General features: G+C 34.7%; 3 protein-coding genes across 5 annotated transcripts; 2 read left to right on the top strand and 1 right to left on the bottom strand.

Moving 5' to 3' along the window:
* The first annotated feature begins 350 nt into the window (after nucleotides 1–350).
* On the top strand, nucleotides 351–2175 carry LOC107029258 (probable E3 ubiquitin-protein ligase RHC1A). 3 transcript variants are annotated; one of them, XR_001457965.2, is made up of 3 exons: nucleotides 351–1394; nucleotides 1515–1707; nucleotides 1897–2174. XR_001457965.2 is itself a non-coding variant. In XM_015230642.2 (2 exons), exons 1-2 carry the CDS (start codon nucleotides 533–535, stop codon nucleotides 1547–1549), a joined length of 897 nt encoding a protein of 298 aa, XP_015086128.1. In that variant the 5' UTR covers nucleotides 351–532; the 3' UTR covers nucleotides 1550–2175. The 3 variants fall into 3 exon arrangements, 1 of the variants encoding a protein (XP_015086128.1); XR_001457961.2 differs by having other exon boundaries at nucleotides 1858–2174; XM_015230642.2 differs by having other exon boundaries at nucleotides 1515–2175.
* Nucleotides 2176–2324: 149 nt separating this feature from the next.
* On the top strand, nucleotides 2325–6770 carry LOC107009202 (RHOMBOID-like protein 10, chloroplastic). The gene is made up of 9 exons (XM_015208495.2): nucleotides 2325–2615; nucleotides 3381–3634; nucleotides 4028–4082; nucleotides 4171–4251; nucleotides 4332–4428; nucleotides 4518–4585; nucleotides 5006–5104; nucleotides 5425–5466; nucleotides 6227–6770. The coding sequence occupies exons 1-9, from the start codon at nucleotides 2463–2465 to the stop codon at nucleotides 6371–6373; spliced, it is 996 nt and encodes a 331-aa protein (XP_015063981.1). The 5' UTR covers nucleotides 2325–2462; the 3' UTR covers nucleotides 6374–6770.
* A 187-nt stretch (nucleotides 6771–6957) lies between these two features.
* LOC107026202 lies at nucleotides 6958–12697 on the bottom strand. Its single transcript, XM_015227196.2, has 5 exons — nucleotides 12122–12697; nucleotides 10710–10819; nucleotides 10251–10619; nucleotides 8004–8607; nucleotides 6958–7522 (listed from the first exon to the last, which is right to left on the bottom strand). Exons 1-5 carry the CDS (start codon nucleotides 12360–12362, stop codon nucleotides 7434–7436), a joined length of 1413 nt encoding a protein of 470 aa, XP_015082682.1. The 5' UTR covers nucleotides 12363–12697; the 3' UTR covers nucleotides 6958–7433.
* Nucleotides 12698–15092: the final 2395 nt, after the last annotated feature.

Here is a 15092-nt window from a genome sequence, read left to right as displayed (position 1 = left end):
TTTTTTTAATAAAAAATAGATTGATAATTTTTAAATTAAGTAATTTTGGTGAGAACGTATTTACAACTCAACCTGAGAAAATTAGGCTCTCAAGAAACTCTATGTAAAAGTAAAAAAGAAAACTTAGCTATATTACGAATGTATACCATGTAAATGAATATTAAATAAAGTTAGATATCTTAATTCATCAATCTCCGTAAATCTCGCGCACTATATTAGGTCTTATACAACATATGATGTTAACTAAATCTAAAGCTTTACAATGATTTTTCATACAAGAATCTTGAAAAACAACTAAAAAATTCATGTATTAAAATTAAAAACACAATTTACTGTTGCCAATACGTTTGTCTTAACTCTTTATGCCTAACTTTTGGCTGGAGAAGTCATGAAGTATTAAGGAAACTGCAGAGAAAAAGAATCTCTCCATGAAAAGCATTTCTTCTTGAAACCATCTATAAAAAGCCTTTGCATTTCTGTCTTTGTTACATCTAATTAGCTATCCTTCTTTTCTTAATTCACATAAAAGAACATGCCAACGATCCCTCGCGCTCGAGTTATTGTCAATGGAGTCCAGAGAATGAGGACATACCATTACTATTGGTGTAGACATTGTCAAAGATCCATAAGGACAACTTCAGCCAATCCATTTGAAATTTTATGTCCTCATTGTTATGGTCAAGTTTTCTATGAACTTGATGTGACAAGGCCTAGGCTTGTACTTTCTAATGTTACAAGGCTACAACCACAGCCTTCATCAAATTCTCGCCTTCTTGATGCTTTGGCACTCATGGTTGATCCACCAATTAGGCAACTAAACAACGATATTGGTGATGAAAATCATCGTAGGAGTACTAGACAACGTGCTCGTGTCATTCTCCAATTTATTGGCCCTGATGATCAACCTATTAGGCCTGTCTCTCCTGATGAGAACGCGCTTAGTTTTCCATCCCTTCAAGAATTGATTGATAATGACAGGCCTGGGCCACCTCCAACGCCATCTTCAGCAATCGATGCATTGCCAAGAATTGTCCTGACACCAAACCTGTTGGAAAATGACTCTGTTTGTCCTGTTTGCAAGGATGAGTTTGAAGTTGGGATACAAGTTATAGAGTTACCTTGCAAGCATTTTTATCATTCTGAATGCATTGTTCCATGGCTTAGACTCCATAATACTTGTCCCGTTTGTCGGTATCAACTGCAAGGATTCTCAAACAATGAGGATCAAACTGGTTACAATTCATATGAACAACAAGAAGAAGAGGAGAACATACAGAATCCTCTCATTTGGGGTTGGACTCAGCTTACCTCTCTTTGGCCTTTTAGTTTGATGTCAAGTTTGAGAGACAGATACTTTAACACTTTTGAGACTACAACTTCTGCTTTTCCTAGAGGTAACATATTCCGAGTTTAACTTGTATACACTGACATGTGACGTAAGTCGAGCTATCTGCTATACACACTTATAAGATATTGCTAATACTTTATTTTGTTTTTTTTTAAATTTTGGGCAGGGAGAGCTTGGTGGAATCCTTGGATTTTCTCTTGATAATGGTTCCTTATTTCATCTAATAACAGTACAAAGTAGTTTGTTTTTATCATTCTTTGCTTCAATTGGAACTAAACAGGTATGTTGATAAAACTATACATCTTTCTGAATTCGATGGATGGAAATTATCTGAGAATGGGATCAAAAAGATTTATAAGGTATGCGTCCATCTATCCTTCCTTCTTTGTCAAAAAAATAAATAAATGAATTGAAGTTATATACACTGACTAGAAACTCACAAGAACGTGTTACTTCATATATATTTTGATTATTAAATATGAAATTGACCCTTTACTAATGGCTTATAGATTTCAAGGGTACTATCAAAGTGATGGAATTATTTTCAGGCACAAATATGCATAGAAGAATTGGAGAGAAAAAGAAGCCCCACTATTTCCATGTTCAATGTGACTTTATGGACCAAAATTTCTATTTGTCTTTCATGGTCAAAATTATATGGCAATCAACAACCTCAAACTCAAAAATTAGTATTTTTTTTTTTAGAATGATGATGATACCACTAACAAACAAATTCATTTGTTGTGGTAGGTGAAGGAATGATTGTTTATCTCACTCTTATATTTAGTTTCATATATAAAATTATACTGAATATAAATTAATATAAATTACAATCTATATATATAATATATTTTATGTATTTATTATGTTAGGTACGTTTTTAATTATTCACTTTATTGTTATCATATATACGTAGAAAAATGTATTTTATATATTCGATATTTTCTCCAATTTCAAATTTCCTCCCCAAACTCCTAACCCCAAAATAAAACTATATCGGGTGCATCTGCAATTTATGAGAAACTACGAGGGGCGTTAGAGCAATTAATACCGATTTGGCAGTCGTTAAAATATCGGGTATATGGTTCGGGTTTAGAATATTTGTCGGAGCCAAATGGAAATGGCGGGTTGGGCATCCCTTCCCTCCAATCCCAAATTTCATCAGACAGTATCCATATGGGGTCCCACAACCACCCACATCATCACCAACGCCGCCGCTCTCCGCCTCGGCGACGCCCTCCACCGTCGTCTTCAATCCTCTATCAAGGTACCTTCTTGATCTTGATGTTTTTATATTTGAATTAACTCTTGAGTTCTCGAATGTTGTGTGCAAATTGATCCAAGCAGGAAAAAAAGGAAGAGAACAGTGAGAAACACAAATAACTTGTGCAACAATTTACCTCTAGAATATACTTTCTTGATTTCTTTAGTAGGTTAGGTAGGAATCCTGACTGTTCACAATCTAATTTTGTGAGTGCATAGCATTATTAGACTTCTGGGTTCATACTATAACTCACCTTTCAGACTTTTTTTTATTTTTTTGCAATTTTGAAGCAATGGCACTGTTCACACGGTTACTGAGGCTGATTCCTGTATCCTGATATAAATTTGTTTTGATGTAATTGAAATTGAGAATATTTGGCCTGTGTCATGTTTGCTAACATGCTGATGTATTGCTTATCAGAATCTTGGAAAAGAGTGACAGGAATTCATTAGCAATACTTTGATCTGTTACAGTCAATAACAATTAGTTGGGGTTGGCTGTATAAATCCTCTATATCCAGTTGATGATTCATTATAATTTGATTGTCTGTCAACTATGACAAACCCTCATCTTTAATGCGGGTCCAAGAAAATGACCTGAAGATTAAGGGTTTTGAAGAGAGTCCTCTGGATGTTGAATGGACTGGTCACCTTGTCCCGTTGCAGATAGGCAGATTTGCTTTGATGTGCTATATGTCTCCTTATAATAGGAGTATCATGAAATTCTGGAAATGATAAGATCTTAACTGCCATTTTGCTTGCTCCGCAGCATATCTTTTGTCATGTTCATGGCCCTATATTGAAGGATGCATGTCATAAATGGACCCTTCATGTCACTGGATTCAACATCCTTCAGTGGTCACAGGATGTCTTCTCTGCCGAAGACATGAGCTTATTATTCTTCAGCGCTGATGAAAGTAGAAGGAAATTTAGAAAGATTCAGAATTCATACTCAAAGTCATCAAGATCATTCTTTTCCAGTGAAAGGAAATGGACCAACATATTCCTTGCACTTAACATATTGTAAGTTTTGCATTCTTAACCAAAACGATGTGAATATTATGATTTTTTTATCTTTTTCTTAAAATGATTTTTTAGTTTTGGTTTAATGTTTATTAAAGTCGGTACCTCCCAAGGAAAATCTCGACTTTGGATCCCAAATTGACGGGGTAGTGTGAGCTTATCATGTGGTTATGTAATCTTTGAATAGGAACCCGTTTTCTGAAAGATCCAGGCTTTTGTACTTATAATCTTTTAACCTTTACCCTCTCCGAATGAAGGAAAAACCCTCTTGCAAATGTCAGAAAAAAATAAAAGCAGAAAAGGAACCTTTCAAGTTATGATGTTGATTGGTATAATGGACTAAGAGCTATTGTTACAAAGAGAAATTAACATTTTCTATGTAAATCACTGCAGGATATATATTGCACAAGTCGCAACAGAAGGCAAGCTTTTATTTTGGGGAGCTAAGGTTAGACTGGATTAAATATGTAAATAGCTGACTTATCATTTTCCATATTAACAGTGTGCTTTGTGTGGTTGATGGATATGCTTTGCAGATTAACAGTCTTATTGACAAAGGGCAACTATGGAGGCTGATTACTTCGTCATTCTTGCATACAAACATAGTGCATCTCATGGTCTGACTTCACTTCATGTTTTCCTGGATTCCTAAATCCATCCCTTATAAAGGTTTTGAAGCAGATGTGGCTTCTTTCAGGTTAATTGTTATTCCTTGAATTCAGTTGGGCCTGGTGTTGAAAAAGTTAGTGGCCCTAAAAGATATGTTGCTCTGTACTTGACGTCTGCAATTGCAAGTAATGACACATCACCACAATGACATTTTTATTTCAATGAAACTTCCTATTATACAGTGATTCTAATTGTATCCTATGAAAGAGATCAGGTTCAGCTATGAGTTACTGGCTTAGTAAGGCACCTGCAGTCGGTGCCTCAGGAGCAATTTTTGGATTAGTAAGTGATGCTATTCTTTTGCACTTTTACTGGACTTGCTAATTGGTGTATGCAACTTGGGTTATCATTTCATGCTATTTCATGATTTTCTGCTCCTTATGTCATCCAACTACTTGATATCTAATTCTTTTCACTTCTGTAGACCCATTATGTATGTACTACTTAGCCACAGACTTTATTAGTGTTACTGGGAAAATGAACTTGCCTTTGGGTTGTATGTAGTTCACGAGAAAGTAGACTTTTAAGATTCAATTATCATTGTACATATATTTTCTTTGATGTTGTGTTTCTGGCCAATACAAGGAATTTATTTAAGTATGCATCTTTCTGAACAGTTGTTGAGGAAATTAAAGAATTAGACTTCTTTTTCATTTATCAGGTTAAGAAATACTGATCTCCACGTTTTTGTGTCATTACCAGGTTGGATCTTTTGCAGTATTCGTTTTGAGGCATAGGGGCATGGTCAAAGGCACCGAGGGGGATCTTCGATACATAGCAAATGTGATTGTTCTAAATTTGGTAAAACACTTCATTCCCTACCTAGCTCAATGCACTTCTGTTGGCATTCGCCAAGCGAGTAATTGGGGCATATCTTATGATTAAGCTTATTCTTCAAATTTATAGGTTCTTGTGATCTTTCATAGGGTGAAGATGCTATTAGTGGTTTAAGGAATGAAAATTAATCATAAAAACTGCACATATTTGTGCTCAGTACCTGAGAACCATGATACTTACACCTCTATTGATTCATAAGTATCAAGTTTGATCTCTTTTCGTATTTTTTATTTTTCGAATTTCAGTCCTAATTCATCTAGTGCTGGCAACCATTTTCCTTGCAGGCAATTGGACTAATGACCAAAGGGATCGACAACTGGGGACATGTAAGTAATATCTGACTTTGCCATCATGTTCTTGATCTGGATGTATTCCCACCAAAGCGCTTGCTTTTTATCACATAACTATTTATGTGCCTGCTTTTTAATTTGTAACGACAATTAATGGCATAACGAGCTTCTGCTATGTGCATCTTTTCCTCTTTCTGTTGCTGTTTTTAACCTCTGGTGAGAGAAAAGAAAAATAAATCAAGATCATTGCCTGTAATTTTCCACTTTATCCAATTACTAAGCCATATTTAAGAGCTTTGTTTTCGAGAATGCAAAGTCTCTGTGGTGTCTCATGTTCCGACAAAGATTTGTTCATCTCGTAACAGGTGCCTTCCGCTTGTTGTACATTCTGTGAGTTTTAAATTATTATTTTTTTATATCGAGAAATCTGTCTAGAGCCAATTTAGGACCAACCTCAACCTTCTCTGAGGTTTTACCAAATTTGTATGCAGAAAAAGGAAGTAGTATGGGAAGATAAATCATTCCTCTTCTGATTACATCTTTTCTCTTTTGTTTCTGATACTGTGGTGCCCAGACTGGCTTGTCAGTACCTCAACTGATCATGTCCTTGTCTTCTTCTTTGTACTTCCTCCTCGAACTCTTCTTTTTGTTTTGCTATTGTTTTTTATGCGCTTTCACTTTGTTTTAAATGCAGCATATGTGTTTAATAGATACATACAAGTCAAACAATTCTTTACATTGGCATATGTTTGAATGGTTGTCTGATTTTCCAACTCTGCTCTCATTAACATTTCAGCTCGGAGGTTTAATGGGAGGAGCTGCAACATCATGGCTTCTTGGCCCAGCATGGGAGATTCAGTCCATCTCCAGTGAAGGAAGACGAGTATTTGCTGACACAGCACCAATTTTTTCTCTCATTCCAACTAAAAGGGACAAGTCATAATCCCTACTATTTAACTGCTAGTGTGCTGGCTGACATGAGCACCTGCAGTTCTACTGATTTTGCCAATACATATGCAAGTGTGGCATCTATATATTAATCAATACACTTGTGGTTTATTAATGATCCTGTTCCCAAGTCTGCTGTACATAGTTTGCCTTTCTTTGTACATGGAATATGTGACCATAGAACATGTAAAGAGCAAATTAGAGGTCAGGCATCTATTTACCATTAGCTGCTTCTGGTGCTGTAGCGTTTTCAGACGGATGTTAAAGAGGTTCTTAGGTGGTGCCTTTGGTGTGTACACTTTTATGTACGTCTGGCCCTTTGTAGAATAATCCAGTTGATAAATGTGCTTTAAACAATTTATAATTCAAAATCCAGTATCCGTTCTTATTCATAGTTATTAAATAAATAGAGTTCTTGAAATCTGTTATGCATTACGAATATGAATTAAGATAGAAGGCTATTGGAGCACTGCCTTGCTTATCTTTTCCCATAATTATGTTTTTCAACCTGCTTTAAAATGTTTTTTTCTAAAAACTAACAATTTTTACCTCACAAAGTAGAGGAATGGCCCTCAGAGATCCCAAAAAACAAAGACCCGTTAGCATCAAGTGCCAAAAGGCTGATGTTTTATCTGATTAAAAGCTTAGCACATAAAAAGCAGCTGAGTACAGTTTTGAGTAAGAATATACAATATGGTAAAATATTAGCTCTTTTGCATTATTTTCAAGATGAACCAACATATCTTACGACTGGTATCTCCTTGAAAACCTGCAGATGAGCATGTAGTTGTTTTCTAGAGTAGTCATTCCCTTCGGGAAGAAAACATCTTTGTAACTGTCTTCATGTGATGTCAAACAGAGTCCTGCCACCTTTTGGCTTTGACCTGTGATTTCTTCTGTTCATATAGTGTGGTTAACGTGACTTGCCATGGTAACCACAAACTAACTGGCAAATGATGCTATAATTCCTAGTCAAATAAAGTTGTTTGTTGCTAAGTATACTTCTCTCTTCTTCTTTGAAGATGTTAAAATCTTGTCAAACCAGAACACGACAGTCACCACGTCCAACCAAGGATTTGAAATACTGCCAATCCAAATAACCAGAACAAGCAGAGCTCCTTGTAAGAAATGCCAGGTGCAAGAGCTGCAAGAAAGAAAACGAAACAAACAGCTACTGAGCAGCACAAAAATATCATAAATTCCTACTAGACTAATCACAAGTTCCACCGGTACATGGTTTCCATGAAAGAGCTTCCTACTTCTTCACATAAATTCATCCTAGACTAATCACAAGGTCCACCGGTACATGGTTTCCATGAAAGAGCTTCCTACTTCTTCACATAAATTCATCCTAGACTAATCACAAGGTCCACCGGTACATGGTTTCCATGAAAGAGTTTCCTACTTCTTCACTTTATTTCTTGTGACCTCCAAAGCAGAATATGCTGTAGCTAAAGAAAGATCCTAAAGAAACAATCTAAAGTCGCCAATTTCCATAGGTTCTTTATCCATTACAAGCAAATGATAGATCCTACCCACTAGGTAATAACATGTCAAAATGATAACGGAGAATGAATTATTGAGATAACACAAATATAAAGACCACGTGATGAGGAGAAACTTACATGATGATGAAGATGAGATTGAGGAAGACATTTGTGGAGAAGGACCAGGAGAAAGATTCACCCTGGGACTTAGTTTTGGAGGATAAGTAGGTGCATGTGATGATGGGCTTGCTGCAACTCCAGAACTACTTGAAGGTGGACCAGAGCTTGTCACAGGAGAAGGTGGATCAGCTATAGGAGATGGAGAGCTGCTAGGTTCTTCTCCATGAGCTGGACCACAATGATGTCTAGCATGTGACTGTAATCTACGACAGTTGGACAAGGGAGCTGGAGATGGAGATGGAGATGAAGAAACAGAAGGTGATGGAGAAGGTGATGGCCACAAAGGTTCATTTGGAGCAGGAGCTGGAGCAGGAGTTGGAGCAGGCGAGGCAGCATGGACAGTACGGTTTAGAAAGGAAGATAAACTTACTTGCTTCACTTTACCAAAAACAGAGTTATCAAGGCCAAGATTTGATTTAGGAACAGATCCCATAATTATTTGAGCCAATTGTTTTAACCTCTGAGGTTGCAGACTCCCAATATCTGAATATACTGAAGCTTCAACTACAACTGGGGGATCTTTAGTGGAGCCAACTTTATTTGATATCTGTAAGAAAACACTCTGAAGAAAAAGGGAGAAAAATAAGTCAGATCTGACAGTTAAAAATGTACAATGGTAAACAGCATGAACAAAAGCAGACAGCAATGCCTGCACCCACTTTAATATTTCCCATACAGGGGAAGGAGAAAAAATAAGACAGGGAAAGGCAGCAAACAGAAATTATTGATGCAACAAACATGAAAAATTATCAACTTGCCCATAGGGGTCACATAACTTTGACATCACATCACTAGAGGGTGGCAGATAATTATTGTTTAACTATGAATTATATATCACTATGGCATGAGTAGCAATAGGTACTTCCATACGGTTTTTATCCACGTCCAAATGTCTATAAAATATTAAGCAAATCTTTGTCACGATCACCACCTACTTTTCCATCTCATACAGCGATATTGAACTGCTTGTGACAGCCTCAACATAGGAACAACATGTTTAAGACCTTGCAACTGATCACTCAAATTTCTGACAGGGAAATCCAATTAAAACCAGATACACTAAGATTTGTGAGGCATATATCCAACAAAGCTTTGTTACTTGACAACCAACGATCTCTTTATTCACAATTTAAGCAAGAAACTTCCAACACAGGCATTGTGTATCATTATGTTCCTTTTAGAATCTTTTTTGACAAAGGTAATATTAACATCAATTAGGAATTGTAATTTAAATAACAAAAATTGCTAAAAGAATTTAATGAAGGAATATAACTCCTTATCTTTGGAACGACTTATCTATACTTGAGTAGGGAATTTATAATGTGAAAAGGTGAATCGTCAAAGAGAAAGAAGAAAATAAAGGAGTATACATTGGAAAAGAGTATCCACTCAGCTATTAAAACGTCGAAGAAAAATATGACATCTAGAAGAAAACTTAAAGAAACTCATTCTAAAATATAAAGAGAGAGTGCGTTAAAAACACACTAAAGCTTTCACATCTAATAACTTTCATAATCGAACTACAGAGAGTTGCCATTACCCTGAACTACAATGTTCCCCTATTCAAAAGATCATGGAGTGCCAAGAGGCATGAAGAGAAACTTCACTCTCTTGGTGACGTGTGACAGCTACTATTAGTCTATAAACAGTTGCTGTGTGGCATTTTTCCTTTATTTTGTATTTATCTTTCTTCTCTTCTTATTAAGTTTTTGTAGTACAAGGGGTAATAGCAACACACCATAGTGTAAGTGTGTTGCAAACCTTGAATAGTTCACGGGGAAACTTCCCTTGGAAATAAATTTAAAAGTCAACAGCAAGTGAGCCATAGACCAAATGAAAAATCATAAAACAACACTGCACTGCACATGCTTCTTATAGTTTGTTTCTCATAAAAATGAACCACAGAATAGAACTGCTTTGTTCAGTTGAGATCGATAGCACAACAGTAAAGAAAGGATCAAGATCGAGGTGACTCCTAAGCCATGAAAAAGTACTAAGCTAGACCAAAGGGGATGCATAGGTAGACAAAAGTATGGTCGAAAAGCTCAACATAAATGTGGGTGCACTCTTTGCCAAGATTCCAAAAGCAGACCAATCTAAAGTATGCACAAAGTCTTAATTAAGAAACATCCAAAATCTAACCGTTCCCACTCATCCAGAAATGTCAACTCAAAAACAAAAAAAGATTTAGATATTATCATATACCTCACTCTGACTGAGACGTAAGCCAGATATCAGTTGTTCCTTCAGCTCGATAAAATTTTCCCTTATTTCATCAATAGAGCTGTGGAGAGTAAAATTGAAGAGGACATCAGGTAGGTCCCAAAAGGGTAGGTGCTCGGGCATCAAAGTGATTCCACCAGGACACTTCAAAACCTCAAATGAAGATGGTTGTCCAAATATTGAGGAAGTTAATGTCAAATTGGTATCTCGAAGATACAGTTCCAATAAAGCAGACTTCAGCAGACTTAAGTACACTGGAGTACTAGAAGAATCAACTGGATCCGGAAGAAAACCAAATATTACGTTAGTCTGGTTAGCCACACCTGCTGCATGCACAGATAGGACAGAAACCTGCAAATTCCATTGTCAAGCTGAATTGCAATCAACTGAAAAGAGACAGCATTGATAAACTATGATTTCAATATAAGGTAGGTTGCAAACCTTCATGTTAGGGATAGCAACCTCATCCAAAATATCATACTCCAGTCTTGCAATGTGGGGAACAATGTCTGAAACTGGCTTCTCCAATCTGAAGTATGCTTGAGTAGTGGCTGAAAAACACAGCAACACCAAGATGTAAGGATGAGTTTAGAAACCAAAGGCGATAAATAAATGAACGGGAAATCAATCTCCACAGCTGACAATATCTGAATGGTCACCAATATTAGGAGATTATCCACATCAATGATCAAACAGTCACATCACACATACATTTTAAGGACATTGTCTTCATCAGGTAAATTTAAAGGAAAAAACAGCACCATAAAAGATTGAACACTGACATTCAACGTAATGCCTAGATCACTATAATAAACAGAGACATGAGCAAAGGAGAAGAAGGCTTCCACTTCCACTGAAAATTCCACCAGCCAAGGAAAGCACAAAAGTAATCTAGTGCTTGTTATTGACTACTCAGGGTGCCAAAATTCTGCAGAAAGTAATAAGTTTGTGAAGCAAGATCTACAACAGAACTTCCTGCCTATAACCAAACAGATCATGAGAAGCATCCCAGAGAAAGAAAAAAAACATCTTGTATTTTATGCTGCCAGAAAGAAAGAAATCAGGATCTCCATTTACTAAAGCTACACAATATAGGGACCAAACTATTAGTATGTCCATCTCCTTACACCCTAATTCCATTGAAAATGCATCCCTTCATAAGCATCACCAAAAATCCTAAGAACAAACCCCGCTCAAGAGCAAGAACGAAGAACTTAAACTGCATGTGAGCCGTCACAAGCATCACTCATACTTGATACAATTAAGCCTGACAACATTAGAATTTTTTGAAGCAGCAAACCAGCAATAATATTGAGAAACAAACACAATGAGCCTACAAGTATAAGCATAGTAAAACAAGAAAACATCCTTCTACTCAAACAGTGCAACCATAAACTGCAGTCCTATGATGCTCGGACACTTCAAAAATGTCGACAGGTGCGTGTCGGGATCCTTCAAAAATAGTGTATTTTGAAGGATCCAACACGTGTGCGGAAAGAGTCCAAGCAACTTAGCTACAGTCAACCACTCAACTAACGCTTAATCCAAAACTAACTGGGATCAACTATATGAATCCTTGGGCTGCTTCAGAGATGTCCGGAAATTCTCAACCATTTCAATACTGGGCATCTAATTGGTAACATTAGGGCATAGCAAAATGGGGAATCACCAGACCAATACATTTTTTCCCTGTTTATGCAAAACAAGAACAAACCCAGATAAACCCATAATCCTAATTCACCCACAAACCCTAATTGCACAGCAAATTTAAAAAAAAAATCCAAAACCCTAATAAGACATCGGTAAAGGAGGAGACGAAAGTCTAAATAAGTCAAAAGCATAATGAAACTGACCGGCATGCTTGATCGCCTCTTTAGCGTCAAACCCAGATAACTTAGAACGATGTGGAAGGATCCAGAAGACAGCAGAGAGAAAAAGGGCAATACTCAGTAGCAAAACGGCGATACACTTGAAACTAAATTGTAAGCCGATTCTTGAAAAACCCATCGAACATCTCTGACAGAAAGCTGTAGAACCAACTCCATCGCCGTTCTGGTTCTGCACTGGCAGTCTCTGTCCTTGCAATTTCCCCATGCCCAGAGCATCTGTAATCCGTGTTTCTCTCTCTATATAGGACTTCCACTACACCCTTTTTTCCCCCTCTCTCTCTAGGAAATAAAAATCGGATTGACAACTGGGTTTACTCAAAGCCAAGTGTTTATGGTGAACTGTGAACATATATGTTTAATACAAAAAAAAAAACAGTAGAATGCCATTACAGTTGAAGTCCACTAAGCTAAAAAAAGCTTGAAAGATGAATTATTATATTGGATTTAGAATATATAAAGGGAATGATTCGGCAAAACGAAGCGTTGGGTAGAAGCAAAGGTGAAAGAGAAAGGAAACAGAGAGAAAGTGACGATGCCAGTGAATGGAGGGGGATTATTCATTAAAACAACAAATATTACTGCTTTGTTTCGAATTTTATGATAATAAATTAAAGATACGTACAATTATATTTGCTAATTACGTAGGTTGTTAGAGACCTCGAAATTTACTTGGATGAAAATAGTTGGGATTAATAATACTTTAAATAAGCATAATAGAGTGAGCTAATTAAAAGACGGGTTAATAAATTTAAAAAAGAAAAATAAATATTTGAAAGAAATTCAATAAGTTAAAAAGACTAATGATATGATCGTCGGAGGTAATATAAACTTAGCTAATAATAATTTCACTATTTTGTCTTTCCAATTAAGTGTTAAGTTCGAGCAAAACTTTTAATATTTGTGGAATTTTAAATTAGTGACTCATTAGTCTACGTAGAAATTTAATAGATTAATTAATTAATGATTTGAACTTTCACTTTATTGACGAGAGTTTGATTTTTTACGTGATAATCTTGTTCCCGTTTTCTTAATTTGAGAAAGAAGAAAAAAAGTCTACCTACTTGAAACAATCTTATTCATTAAATTTTATATAAAAGGAAAATATAGTTTATTTCTTGCATTTTTGTATGATGCTAATATTGTGGTTTACCCTTTATTCTCTAACATATCTTCTTCTTTCTTTCTTTTTGACAATGTTTCACTTTATTTTATTTTATATTTTGTATGTGTGATTTTTAATAATTTTATTTATTTCTCTTTTTTAGAGTTACTCAAGATGGTCATCGAATTATTATGATTTGCTTAATGGAATGCAAAAAAGGGTTAGCCATTTGCATTTATAAACTTGGAACTTGATGATTACTTTGAGTAATTTTATGATTATATTTTATGGCACTCATAGACAATGAAATAATCAAATTCTGATTGGTCAATCATTAATTCATCATATTGCTTTAATGACAATATTTGATAATTTTGTTTTATCAAGTTAATAGGAGTAGTTGAAAAGGTTATTTGTTCAATATAAGTCAATATATACATGTATAATGCACTTTATAGTTAAAGTCACTGATTATAGAAATAAGTTAAATTAGTTAGAGAACGTTTCATCATAATATTATTTTTTTCATCTGTGGCACTTTTCGAATTTTGAAATTTAAAGGAATCTAATTTTGATCATAAGTTTTTTTAAAAAATTTTAAACATTTTAAATTATCAATTGTTGTAACTTATTTAAAATTTTTTTAAAGATTTCATGCGTAAATTTTCGGTCAAAGTTAAATTGTTTGACTCTCTAAAAATGAAAAATGTCACATAAATTAAGACAGGGGGAGTATTATCAATTTTTTAGAATTGAATTGGTACAATTTAGTTTATTATGCATATTTTTTATCATTTTTAGAATTGAATTAGTATAATTTAGTTTATTATGCACATTTATTATATTTTTTTAGAATTGAATTAGTATAATTTAGTTTATTATGCATATTTATTATATTTTTTTAGAATTGAGAATTAGTATAATTTAGTTTATTATGCATATTGGGCGGAGCCTTGACTTTAGGTTAGGCTGGTCTCATCATTCACGCGATCAGTTACACACTATTTTTTATTGTTATCGATTATTATTTTTGTCATAAAAATATACTTAAGTTAAACTATATATAGTTGCTTATTTTTAATTACAGATATTTAGAAATCAAACATAAGTTAGTTCTAATGTACCACTGCTATCTAAACGATTATTAATCAACGTTGAGTTGTAGACTAACCTATACCTTTTTTTTAAAATCCAAGTTGGGTTCAATTGATATATCTTTTGAATTGTATAAATATAAAGTATTAATTCTAGTTTACATGTCAGTTGTCACAATGAGAGAAACAACAAATTTATATAAGGGGTTATATATATATATTTTTTATTTTTTTTGAATTTGTCTCTAATCGTTTATATATTCGAACACAAGAAAAATGAAACACTACTAATAAGATGACTAAAGTTTGTTTATGTGTTTGTGTCTCATAAACAGGGGGCGAACCCACAACACATATTGACTCCTCTTAAAAATAAGTTAAAGATTTAATTTTTTAGTTACGGGATTATATAAAAACTTCATAAGGGTGTGTGTTCAATACACATCACACCTAGAAGAATAAATCAAATTGACGCAAACTTGATGTTTCGTTATCAACACTTGAGTTTGACTAATTATACTTGCATCACATAAGACTTATTTAATAGAAAAAAAATGTTTTATCAACGACCTTCTATATAATCGACAATTATAAAGGAATCTTATTTATCTCATCACAACTCTTGTAGTTTGATAATCAACTTGATTACGTTTAACCAATAGTGCTCCTTAGAAGATTTAATTAATAATTCAAATTTGTGTATAGAATCCTAACAATTTTTTATAAAATTGTTAGGAGT

The sequence above is a fragment of the Solanum pennellii genome, chromosome 1 (assembly GCF_001406875.1).
Source record: "Solanum pennellii chromosome 1, SPENNV200".
In the NCBI taxonomy this organism is placed as follows: domain Eukaryota; kingdom Viridiplantae; phylum Streptophyta; class Magnoliopsida; order Solanales; family Solanaceae; genus Solanum; species Solanum pennellii.
The sequence above is the reverse complement of the archived record's forward strand: the minus strand, read 5'-3'. Positions and strand labels throughout refer to the sequence as shown.

Excerpts from the sequence above, each read along its gene's own strand:
- LOC107029258 (XM_015230642.2), top strand. The coding sequence starts at position 533 with ATGCCAACGATCCCTCGCGCTCGAGTTATTGTCAATGGAGTCCAGAGA. Across the intron at positions 1,395-1,514 it reads AACTTCTGCTTTTCCTAGAG|GGAGAGCTTGGTGGAATCCT; the intron begins GTAACATATTCC and ends AATTTTGGGCAG.
- LOC107009202 (XM_015208495.2), top strand. The coding sequence starts at position 2,463 with ATGGAAATGGCGGGTTGGGCATCCCTTCCCTCCAATCCCAAATTTCAT. Across the intron at positions 4,252-4,331 it reads CAAACATAGTGCATCTCATG|GTTAATTGTTATTCCTTGAA; the intron begins GTCTGACTTCAC and ends GGCTTCTTTCAG. Across the intron at positions 4,429-4,517 it reads CTTGACGTCTGCAATTGCAA|GTTCAGCTATGAGTTACTGG; the intron begins GTAATGACACAT and ends GAAAGAGATCAG.
- LOC107026202 (XM_015227196.2), bottom strand. The coding sequence starts at position 12,362 with ATGGGGAAATTGCAAGGACAGAGACTGCCAGTGCAGAACCAGAACGGC. Across the intron at positions 10,620-10,709 it reads TTGCTATCCCTAACATGAAG|GTTTCTGTCCTATCTGTGCA; the intron begins GTTTGCAACCTA and ends TGGAATTTGCAG. Across the intron at positions 7,523-8,003 it reads AATCTCATCTTCATCATCAT|CTCTTGCACCTGGCATTTCT; the intron begins GTAAGTTTCTCC and ends TCTTTCTTGCAG.